Source organism: Lampetra planeri, chromosome 29 (assembly GCF_965212315.1).
Source record: "Lampetra planeri chromosome 29, kcLamPlan1.2.h2, whole genome shotgun sequence".
NCBI classification, from domain to species: Eukaryota; Metazoa; Chordata; class Hyperoartia; order Petromyzontiformes; family Petromyzontidae; genus Lampetra; species Lampetra planeri.
Window position 1 is genome coordinate 253,648 of NC_136135.1, and position 12,226 is coordinate 265,873.

At 55.1% G+C, this 12,226-nt stretch overlaps 1 protein-coding gene across 1 annotated transcript in view; it reads left to right on the forward strand.

Moving 5' to 3' along the window:
* The first annotated feature begins 1,378 nt into the window (after positions 1-1,378).
* Positions 1,379-12,226, forward strand: part of LOC144728518 (nectin-1-like) — a 65,671-nt gene continuing 54,823 nt past the window's right edge. Inside the window, exon 1 of the mRNA XM_078608006.1 lies at positions 1,379-1,659. Coding sequence (XP_078464132.1) covers positions 1,572-1,659 — 88 coding nt within the window. The 5' untranslated portion in view covers positions 1,379-1,571. The remainder of the gene's footprint in view (positions 1,660-12,226) is intronic.

The following is a 12,226-nucleotide window of genomic DNA, read 5'->3' on the forward strand; positions in this document are numbered from 1 at the left end:
TTTGTCTGACGTTATGTACAGAGAGCTAATACCGACGTTGAGGTCATGCTTGAACGCGTGTGCACACGGTGCGTGCGTCTCTCGCGAGCGTGTAAACAACTCAGGATTGGGGGAGACAAAGGCGTGCGTGTCCTTCGTTAATCGACTGCTGGATGAACGCCACTGCACGCAATGTCGGTGGGTCACGGGGGATGGTCTCGTCTGGACCGTTCGTCGACTCCGTGGGCAGCGCGGGCAGGCGGCGCTCGGGGTTGCCCACCAGGGATGGCTGCGGGGCCGGGCAGACCCGCCCCGTGACGTCACTGCGCAAGGCGCGCGCCTCACCTGGGGAGTGACGACACGCGGTGTGGGCGGGGGGGATGAGGATCGGGGGGAGGGGCGGAAGCGACGTGAACGTCACATTCCGGCTGGGTCTTGTTCGAGTGGGCAACCCGGGAAATATTTCCGAACCACATCCGCCGAGTGCCACCTCCGCCAATTGACGCACAGTGAAGCCCCCCTCCCCCGCACGCGAGTTCGGTGAGGAGCACCTCGGGTGGCGCTGTGGGGGAGGAGAGAGGTTGGGGAGCGGTAGTGTCGCGGTTAGCGCTCTGCGCTACCACCTCGGCGACCTGGGTTCGATTCACACTCACGATCAGCACCAGTGGTCAACTCAGCCTGAAATAAATACCTAGTGCGGTGTGTAAACATCGTCACTAGGGAGACAAAGGCGACCGGGCGTGGTTCTGGCCACACCCTCGTGTGCCGTGGCATTCCTGCCTTAATAGGTGCTCGCTAACAGCACTTGCTCCTTAAGGCGACACGGAGGCTCTTTGTCTTTGAGGGGCAATTAGGTGACGTCATCCAGGTGAGCGTTCTCCCATCCCTGACGCCCCGCCCCTCTCATGACGAGCCTCCCACCCATCGACAGCCAATCACGAACGAGCCCACAAGCGACCACAAGAGCGAGGAGACGGGACCAAGATAAAGAAGAAGAAGAAGGCGTGTTTACGTGGAGGGCGGGGCTATCTACATAGGGGGCGGAGCTATCTACCTAGGGGCGGGGTTATCTCTATAGGAGGCGGGCTATCTACCTAGGGGCGGGGTTATCTCTATAGGAGGCGGGCTATCTACCTAGGGGCGAGGTTATCTCTTTAGGGGGCGGGGCTATCTTTATAGGGGGCGCGGCTATCTCTATAGGGGGCGGGGCTATCTCTATAGGGGGCGGGGCTATCTATCTAGGGGCTATCTACCTAGGGGGCGGGGCTATCTCTATAGAGGGCGGGGCTATCTTTATAGGGGGCGGGGTTATTTGCATAGGGGGCGGGGCTATCTACCTAGGGGGCGGAACTGTTGAGGGGGGGGGGCGAGGCTGGGGGCGTTGCCATGGTGAGCACTGTGAGCGCAGTCCGCGCTGGGTGCTCGCAGCGCGCGCGTCGCTCGCTCTGATCCCCCCTCGCCGCCGCCTCCTCCATCCCCCGTCTCGCCTCCTCCATTCCATTCTCTCTCTCGCCTCCTCCATTCCATTCTCTCTCTCTCTTTGTGTCTCGGTTGCCTCCATTGCTCGCGACCTCCTCGCTCGGCTGTGTAAGATGGCGCCACAGAGCCCCCCGCTAAGCGAGAAGCCCCGGGTCGGCCACCCTCTCCTGCTCCTCCTCTCCGCGTTGCTGTGTGTGCGAGGTGAGCGCGCCATCACCTACACCATCACTCACACCACCATCACTCACACCACCATCACTCACACCACCATCACTCACACCACCATCACTCACACCACCATCACTCACACCACCATCACTCACACCACCATCACTCACACCACCATCACTCACACCACCATCACTCACACCACCATCACTCACACCACCATCACTCACACCACCATCACCACCCCACCCACCCCACACCCCCCACCATCACTCACCCCACCACCCCCATCACCACATCCCCCATCCACCCACCACCATCACCATCACCACATCACCACCATCACCCCATCACCACCATCATCCACCCCCATCACCACCATCCACCACACCCCACCCCATCACCACCCACCACCTCCACCACCATCACCACCATCACATCACCACCATACCACCATCACTCACCACCCATCCCACTCCCACCATTACCACCATCACTCACACCACCATCACATTCACCACCATCACCACCATCACTCACACCACCATCACTCACACCACCATCACTCACACCACCATCACTCACACCACCATCACTCACACCACCACCATCACATTCATCACCATCACCACCATCACTCACACCACCATCACCATCATCACATTCACCACCATCACCACCATCACCATCATCACATTCACCACCATCACCACCATCACTCACACCACCATCACCACCATCACTCACACCACCATCACCACCATCACATTCACCACCATCACCACCATCACTCACACCACCATCACATTCACCACCATTACCACCATGACTCACACCACCATCACATTCACCACCATCACCACCATCACTCACACCACCGTCACATTACCACCATCACTCACACCACCATCACTTACAACCCCACCATCACATTCAGCACCAGCACCACCATCACCACACAGCACAAAGACACAGATCCCCCGTATAGCCTTAACAGACTGCATACAGCACCATCACATACAGCACCGCATCACCATCAGCGAATCGTGGCAGCTTTCACCATCACCTAATGAGCGCCATCCATGAGTGTCGCGTGCGCAGGATTTTAATAATCGTCAGCCATGGCCAACCCGCTGCTGGGTGAAAGCCTCCCTCCCCAAGCCGCGGGCAGCGCTCGCGACGAGCGACGCGTCGCCACCCGCGAGGCGACTGCGTGGCTCCATCTCCTCGGTGGACGTCCGGTTGGGGGGGGGCGTTTCCTTCCTTTGGCGGCCAGTTCGACGTCGGGATCGATAATCACCCCGCGTGAATTCGATTCGCTACGGATCTCTTTTCCACAAATGCCAGTCGGAATTGGTCCGCAGATTACAACAACAACGACAACACCACCACCACCTGTACATCGTTCTCGACCACATTTCCCCAAAGCTACACATCAACACATCGCCATCCATCTCCCATCGCTAAACATCAAACACCATCTGCCGCCATAGAGCAACATCGCCACCACCATCGCACAAACACCACCACACAAACACCACCACACAAACACCACCACACAAACACCACCACACAAACACCACCACACACAGCAGAGGCCATTGAACTCGGGGATTCGCAGGTGGACACGGCCTCGCACATAGACCCACACATAGACCCGCACAGAGACCCGCACAGAGACCCGCACATAGACTCACTCAGAGACTCACTCAGAGACCCGCACAGAGACCCGCACAGAGACCCGCACATAGACCCGCACAGAGACTCACTCAGAGACCCGCACAGAGACTCACACATAGACACACACATAGACCCGCACAGAGACCCGCACAGAGACTCACTCAGAGACCCGCACAGAGACTCTCACATAGACACACACATAGACCCGCACAGAGACTCACTCAGAGACCCGCACAGAGACTCACACATAGACTCGCACAGAGACCCGCACAGAGACTCACACAGAGACCCGCACAGAGACTCATACAGAGACACACACAGAGACCCGCACAGAGACTCACACATAGACTCACTCAGAGACCCGCACATAGACACACACATAGACACACACAGAGACTCACACATAGACACACACATAGACTCACACATAGACTCACACATAGACTCACACAGAGACCCGCACAGAGACTCACACAGAGACTCACTCAGAGACCCGTACATAGACACACACAAAGACACACACATAGACACACCCACAGACTCACACATAGACAACAAAGACAAAGACACACACAGAGACCCGCACAGAGACCCCCAAAGAGGCATCGCAGAGGGGGCGGCTCGCGGTCGGGAGGGCGCGAGTTCGAGTCTAACATTGGTGACGAAAACAACAACAACAACATCCGCCGTTCGCTACTAAATGCCGATGACGTCGGCACGGCGCTTGTGCCAGGCTAGGTGCACCTTTAGGCACCGTGACGTGTCTCGCCGACAGGGTACCCGAGAGACCCCCACGTCCTCCGGGTTGACTGCGAAGACTGGCAGATGCACCACGTGTGCTCCCTACTGTGCCGACTTGCTGCGCTTTAGACGCTCTGCGCTCCGCTTGTTGTTGTGAGCGTCGCTCCTTTTCTGTTGTTGGTCATCGATGTCCAATCAGCTCCACATCCTTGTGTACCACATCAGCTCCACATCCTCGTGTACCACATCAGCTCCATCTCTTCTCTAGCCCGTGCCGCGTGCGGGCTTCATGACCCAGCCAACGCCGCGTCGCCTGCCAGAGGAGGTCACAGAATGGGACTGTGTCCAGATCAGTTCAGACAATCCAGTCTGGCGAAACCCAGTGCGGATAAGGGAGTCGAGCCTGAATGTTTCGAATCGGCGCAGTTCCTTTCAAGAATCAGAATATTTATCCTGAAGAAATCCGATTAGATATGAAACTCTTATGCACAGATGTCCACTGGGGCGGGTCACGTTTCAGACGGGTGTTGTTTCCCAAGTGTAGAGAATGGAGGGCACAATCGTGGCCGAGATGACCCGAAGCACCGGATGGAGCGCACAGGCTTGAGCATTTTCTTTCAAAAAGACAATGCCGCTCGACTAATTCGGAGTGCGACCTCTCCTGCCAAACACACGCACACGAGTGCCTGTGTGCGTGTGCGTCAGGCGCTCCTTGCTCTGCTCGGGTTGTGATAACCACTCGCAGATGTGCGCGCTATGTGGCAGACGGGATAAGCCGCGTCTCCCACTCTGGCAGGCAGAGTCGCCGAGATTACACGCTAACACACACACGCCTACGATGAGTTTTTACGAAAACAAAGATGCCCGCGTGTAGCCGATGCAGGCGGACGGGGCCAGCGCGGGTTCGCGTGGCGCAGAGCGAGGAGGAGAGGTCGCAAATTAGCGCGACGAGGCTCGGGCTGGGACGAGCAGCGCGCAGCCCGCGGTGGCATTGCTGTTGCAGCTGATGCTGCTGATGCTGCTGCTGCTGATGATGCTGCTGATGCTGCTGATGCTGCTGTTGATGCTGATACTGCTGCAGCAATGCTGCAGCTGCGTGCATGGGATGGCCGAGGCCGCGCTAATCCGCACAGACACGCGGACTCCGCCTGTGAGCCTCCCCACCCCCACCACGTCCTTCGTGAGGAGTTTGTGTTGCGTTCTCAGAGATCCCAAAAACAACGGCGAGGGAGGGGGGGGGCCTTGCCTCTCCACGTCTGCAAGTTGGGCAGCATTGGTGGTTCTGTGCGAGTCTCCGTGTTGCAGTGCGGAGCGGTCGTGCAGCTGAACCCGAATTGGATTCCCGCTCTCGGCCAGCAGTGACGAATATTATTTGAATCGGTCCTGGGCCTCCCCTAGGTGGACACAGCCGCAAATGAGTACCTGGTTAGGTGTATAAACATCGCCACTCGGAAGGCAAGACGGCCGGTTTTGGTGCTGGCCACCCAACCCCCTGAGGCTGCCGGCGGCCTTCAGAGGCGCTCGCTAACGGCACTTGCTCCTCCTGCAGTCGGTTTCGGCTGAACGGGATTGGTGGTCTTTGTTGAATTGTCTAGCGCACTGCGCGTCTGGCAGTCTGGCCAGCTTCGCTTCACTCATCACGTTGGGAAGTGTGCAACAGCAAGGTCGACACCGGTGGATGATTGTGTGTGTAAACCCTTCATTCATTGCGTGAGAGGACAAACAGGGAAGATACGTCTCGTCTCCGTTGCTATTCTCTGTTTCGTTACAAGTGCGTGCGCGTATCTGTGTGTACGTGTGTGGGGGGGGGGGCAGCACTTGCCCCCACAGCCTTTATAGGCGATACGGGGAATATTTGTCTTTGTACGTGGGGAGAGTTTGAGTCTCTCACCGGCATCTCAGTGGCGAATATCTGACCCGATTGCGATTCATTCTTAAACGAGTACCTGGTGCATAATCATCAGCAAGGGGAGACAAAGGCGGCAGGGGGTGGTGCTGACCACTCATTTCCTCGTGCTAATAGCACTTTCCCCATCAGTCTGTGTGGGCTACACGGGGGGATCTTTGTCTTTGTTCTGACTGCGTTCACGTAAATACTTTCAGACAGGGACCCGAGACGCGGTGTTGTGGCTTCCGCCAGTAATGGCAGCGTTCACAACATCAACCACCACCACAACCACCACCAGCACAACCACCACTACAACCACCAACACCACCACGACAACCACCAACACCGCCACTACAACCACCAACACCACCACTACAACCACCACTACATCCACCACCACTACAACCAACACCACCACTACAACCACCAACACAACCACCAACACCGCCACTACAACCACCAGTACTATAACCACCACTACTACACAACTACACAACTACAGCAACAACCAGGATATCTACATTAATAATAACAGCAATAACCACCGCCACAACGGTATCAACAACCAAACATACAACTATAAGCAAGTACAACATTAACTACGTCCCACAGCAGCACAATGGAACTGACGAGTAGACAGAGACGTGTTTATGGGAGTGTGAGCAGGCGGGGAGATACGGACGGACGGACTGCGAGATGGACTCATGGACACACTGCTGAGAAAGAAATGGCTTTACCCTTTCAGCAAGTGTCAGGATGTTCAAACAGTGAATAGACACCTATTGCAAGGCATCAAGTCTGCATACAATGCTCGTGGCAAAACATGCAAACAAGCATGCTTTGATCATAATGTATATGCCTTGTCTCCTTAAACTGATTGGCCTACACCAGAAAGCCTTCTTTATGGATTTGTCTCACCAATGTTAGACCAGAGAACGCTAAAAGGTGAACAGCGCAGAGACAATGCAAATACCAACGTATTTTTGCCAGAAAGCGTAAAGCCTTTTATTTATTGGGTATCATTTTGATCGCGGAAAAAAGGGTTCCGTGGAACAAACTGCTGCTTGTGGTAGCCATGGTCGGAATTCAAACATAAGTCTCGCGGTCTTAGCGCGAACCATTACACTGCCGTTCCACACCACGCCCGGCCGCCTTTGTCTCCCTAGCGGCGATGCTTACAGGTTGCACCGGGTACTCATTTCATGCGTAGTCGACCTAGGGGAGGCCTAGGACCAATTCAAATAATCGTCACGTGTGTGGCCATGAGCAGGAATCGAACTCGCGTGGCCGGGTTCGTAGTGCAGCGCGCTCGCCACTGAAATACCGCTCCCCTTAGGTACACGCGTGCTCCCGTATGCCGCTTGAATCCTCTTTAATCCGTGCGCATGCAAACAGACAAAGATTCCCCATATAGCCTTCAACATGCTGTTGGCAAGTGCTGTTCGCGAGCACCTACAAGGGCCGGCACGCGGGGGAGCCCGGTTATGGTGTTGTCAGAAGAACCACTCCGGGGAGAGGCCGGTGATGGTGTTGTCAGAAGAACCACTCCGCGTCTCACCGCGCCACCCGGTCGCGCTGGCGCACTCGGCCTAATTATCGCGTGGAGACGTGGATCACAATTAATCCCCGGCATTAACTCTGTGCCGCTCGCGGGGTTCTTTAAGAACTCGACGCGACTCTGCACTCTGCCCACGTTCAGCGTCTTCATCATCGCAGTAACTCTTCGTGTCAAGGCGAAATAACCATTCGTGTCAAGGCGAAATAACTCTTGATGGTAACCACCACCATCAGCCGTGGTCATTCCACTGCTGGATGAAGGCCTCCCCAGCCCCCCACGCTTCGCGATTCTGTGATGTTATTATACGCACAGCACTTGCGCTGGAGCTGATTGCAAGGCTCCATCTCCTCGGTTGACGCGATCTCAGACGCGTTCCGATATTTGGCTGCCGCACCATCATCGGTCTCGATCATCGCCCATCGATTGGAGGAATCTGATGAGTTATGAAGCTCTTTTTCACATGCCCAGGCGCGAAGGGTCAGCAAGTCTCAATAACAAACATGACTTGTTGATCCAAGAGAGCCACACCGAGTCGTGGCACCTCTCTTTCAGGAGGGTCCTGCATTGGGTGTTTGCTTTCAGATGTTGTCAGCCGATTAATGACGAGACGTGTTTATTATTAACACGTGGTCGGAGGAAACCGGAGCACCCGGAGAAAGCCCACGCCCTGCCCGAGGGGGCAACACTCTATACACGTATAGATGTACACAGATGGCGATTAGGTCGCTTGCTTTTGTATCGCTTTTCTTAACGGTCTGGGTGATGGTGTCATGATTAACCAGCGCCTGTCCTCTCATCTGCAGTTCGAATGTAGCCGAATCAAATCCACTGGGGTTGTTGTTGTTGTGGTGGTGGTGCAGTGATTGGTGACCCGGCTTGAGACTCCTCGTGTTTGAGAGCGTGTGAGCGGGTGGCAGGAACGCTGAGTGGCCCGGACCCCCCCCCCCCCACGGAATAGTGGATGTGTTCACTTGAGTGGGCAGCGATGCGTGTGAGGAAACGCTGCAGCCAAGTGGAGATTATAATGGACAGAGAGAGAGAGAGAAGGGAGGCTCGGGTACATTTGCTAGCTTTGTTAATCACCTCACCTCAATCATGATCGTCATCAGCCTTCATCTATCCACTGCTCGATGATGGTCTATCCCCGAGGCGTCGTCATACATTTACACGCAATCTCATGGACACGCAACCTCATGGACACGATAAATACGCAGACAACGTCCACACGAGGAGAGCGCGGCGCTCTTGCTTGATGCCTGATGACGCTCGGTGTAATCTCCAGCCAGCTGTCACGATTTTGCTTTTCAGCAGTCCCGTTGAGATTGAGATCTCGGTGTGCGCGTGCACGCGTGTTCCGTGTGCACGCGTGTTCCGTGTGCACGCGTGTTCCGTGTGCACGCGTGTTCCGTGCGTGCGTGTGTATACACGTGTTCCACGTTCCGCAAACAGCGTTAATTGCTTTGCGCGTCACGTGGGACGTGTTTAACAATCAACGGGTGCGTGCAGCGTGGAACGAGTTAATTTGTATTTGAATGGAATCTGAGTAAATTGATGAACGCTGAAAGACGTGACGTGGTGGTGGTGGTGGACTGGCGTGTGGAGGAGGACCCTGTACTCGGTCCCTGCGCGGTGAGCTGTCGCGTGTGGTGGCCTGGGGTGGGCTCTGAAATCATTCGTTCCGTTTGAGTTTGTACCCTGGAGAGACAGATATGAGCAAGATGTGTATTGTCTGATCGTAATTTTATTTTATTTACAGGGTGCTTCAACATTTTTAACACTTATATGGGACTATCGTTTTTAATGGTAAAAGAACGGATAATACAGTGTAACATGATAACAAAGCTATGTTAATATTTTCAAAAAGTCAGTCTCCACTTGTTCGCCATCGTTGTCAACGCGTGCCTGGGATCTTCTCCAGGTGGTCTCCAGAGCCCGGAGGCGGCAAACTTCTTGTGTCATTTTTGCAAATTCTCCGAAGTGTTAAAACATTTATTTGTAGCACCCTGAACATTCTCCACGACGACGCAAATGATAATGTTACGTTAACATGCACAAGTCGCCGCGTGCTTGTTGGGCAAGTTGGTGTTCGGTCTCCGTGTGTGTCTGTTATGGAGGCTCCACTACGGCACCGGCTTAGCCGGCTTGGTTTTTCCAAGCCGAACAGCTGTGCGATTGTGTCAGGTGACACCGAGGCTCACTCGGGCCACACCCAAACAGCAGCAGCAGCAACATCAGCACTGCCATCCAACCCGCGTCAACTCAATCACCCCTCGGTGCTGACAGTGCAGCGCTTCTGTCTGGTTCACTATCAGCAGTAGTAGAAGTAGCATCATCAACACTTCTCAACAGTATCTGCAGCAGCAGCATTGGGATAGTGGTGAGGGTTTGTGGTGGAGAGGGTTTGTGGTGAAGAGGGTTGAGAAACCCAGGCAGAAAACGTAGCCAGCGTTTCACCCAATGAGTTCCTCTTCAGCAGCAACTTCTCTGAAACTGGCGCGCTACCCATGTGCGCACCCCGGATCGTTCACACGCAGGGCCCCCCAAGCGCCGGGTCTGGGGAAGTCACCCCAATTTGCTGTACCCTAGGGACGGCTCGGTACACAATATCTGTAGGTCCACCTCTGGGTCAGGGCCCCAGATGCCAGTCATGTGGGGTCTTTGACCATACTTCCCCACGGTGGTCCGTGCCGGTTGGTGAAGGAAGAGGGGCGAGGAGCCGTGGGTCTGGTTCTGATTTCACTCGCTGCCACCAATTTTGGCCATGGCTGGGAGCCGAACTGGGATCGTTGTGTTCGCAGTGCAGCGCCGCACGTTGTGACTGAGGAGCCACGAAATCCACGCGTGTGGCCGCCAGGTGGATTATAATAATTATTCCTTGGCAGGCTCGTGAAGGGTGGCGGCATCTTGGGGTAGCCTTCATCCAGCAGTGGATTGATCATGGCTGATGATGCCGATGCTGACTGGGACGTCCTCACGTCTCCTTACCGAGGTCACTCGTACGAATGAGACTCCATCGCTGGCCTCTAGAGTTCTGACCCTGGTTGAACAAAACCAACTTGGACTGAACCAATCCCTGAACCGCGTCTCAAGCTGGGACGGTGCGAGCTGGTTGGTGGCCGGTGGTTAGATTGGGAAAGGGACATGGAGCCGCTGCAGGGAGACGCGGCGAGCCTCACGGAATATTCACGACACGTCGTAACAACGGCGCCGCATTCGGGAATGCCGTACCATGTACATGCGTGCGAGGACACACACACCCTCGCGTAGATCAGCAGGATACGCGGCAGGTCTGCGTCCGTGTGCCTCAGTTGGAGGCAATGAGACGGAGAGCGCCCGAGAGAGAGGGTGGCGCCACTCGTCACGGCAACTTGCGCAGAGCACCAACATCGCTGGGGGGGGGGGAGTGTGACGTGGGCCCCTTGGGCAGGAGGAATGCCTGCGCTGGCTTGAAACATTCGGGTTGATCTGCCCACGATCCATCCTGGGGTTTAACCAGCCCAGATTATGGGGGAGCTCACAGATCCTGGAAAGATCTGGACACAGTCCCATTATTGAGCTCCTCTGGCAGCTATGGTTGAACATTCAGGCAGGTCTGCCCACGATCCATCCATCAGTCCCGGGGTTTAGCCAGGCTCGTGACCACCGCGGGTTTGGCAGCGAGTGAGCAGAGGTCCCGCTCAGAATTAGTCGAGCCGCATTGCCTTTTGTGTTCAAAGGTTGTTGAAATGGTAAATGGTGGTCTAGCTTCATATTACCAAGTGTATCTAAGGAGGAATTTGTGCCACGGAAATTAAATCTGAAAATACTTGTTTTAAAGTCGGTGCGTGCATGGTTTCCGTGTGTGTAACGTGCGGAGCAGCAGTGTGCCATGCCGGCCTTACAATACAGTGGGTCGCGCTCTGTGCTATGAACCCGGCAACCCGAGTTCGATTCCCGCTCACGACCAACATTGGTTACGGTTATTATTTGAACCTGTCAATGGTCTCCCTTAGGTCGATTCGGCCTCAAATGAGTTCCTAGTACAGTGTGTAGTGTAAACATCGCCACTAGGGAGACAAAGGCGGCCGGGTGTGGTGCTAGCCACGTTCGTAGGTGCTCGCTAACACCACTCGCCCAAGCAGTCTGTTAAAGGATTACACATTATGTTATTTGTCTTTGTACTGTTTAAGAGTGGGGCTTATCAGTTTGTGCTGCGCTCATGTGTGCATGCACGTTGACACTGATCATAATCTGAGGTTAGTTATGGATGTTAGCCTTTTGTATGCAAATGAACGGAACAGTAGGTATGTGCATTAGTGAACACTTACCAGGAGATCTTTGCACAGAAATTGTGTACAATGTCAACACCATTGTGGGGGAGGCGGCTGGGCGTGATGCTGGCGTCACCACCCCAATCGTGCGCCTTGCCGACGATAATAGGAGCTCGCTAACAGCACTTGCCCCAACAGTCTGTCAAGGCGAGAGGGAGGATCTTTGTTTTTGCACTGTATGCACATACGCGTGGGCCGGGCAATGTTGATGTGGGTGTGTGGATTGGTGGGTTGGTGGGTAGTGTTTGGGTGGTGAGCGGAGAAGTCGTGGTTCGTGCACTGCGGCACGAACCTGGCTATCCACGTTCAATTCCTGGTCACGGCCAACGTCGCTGACGGATACCTGAACCGGTTCTGGGCCTACCCTACGTCTACTCAGCCATAACTGAATACCTGGTGTGGTGTGTGTAAACATCAGTAGAG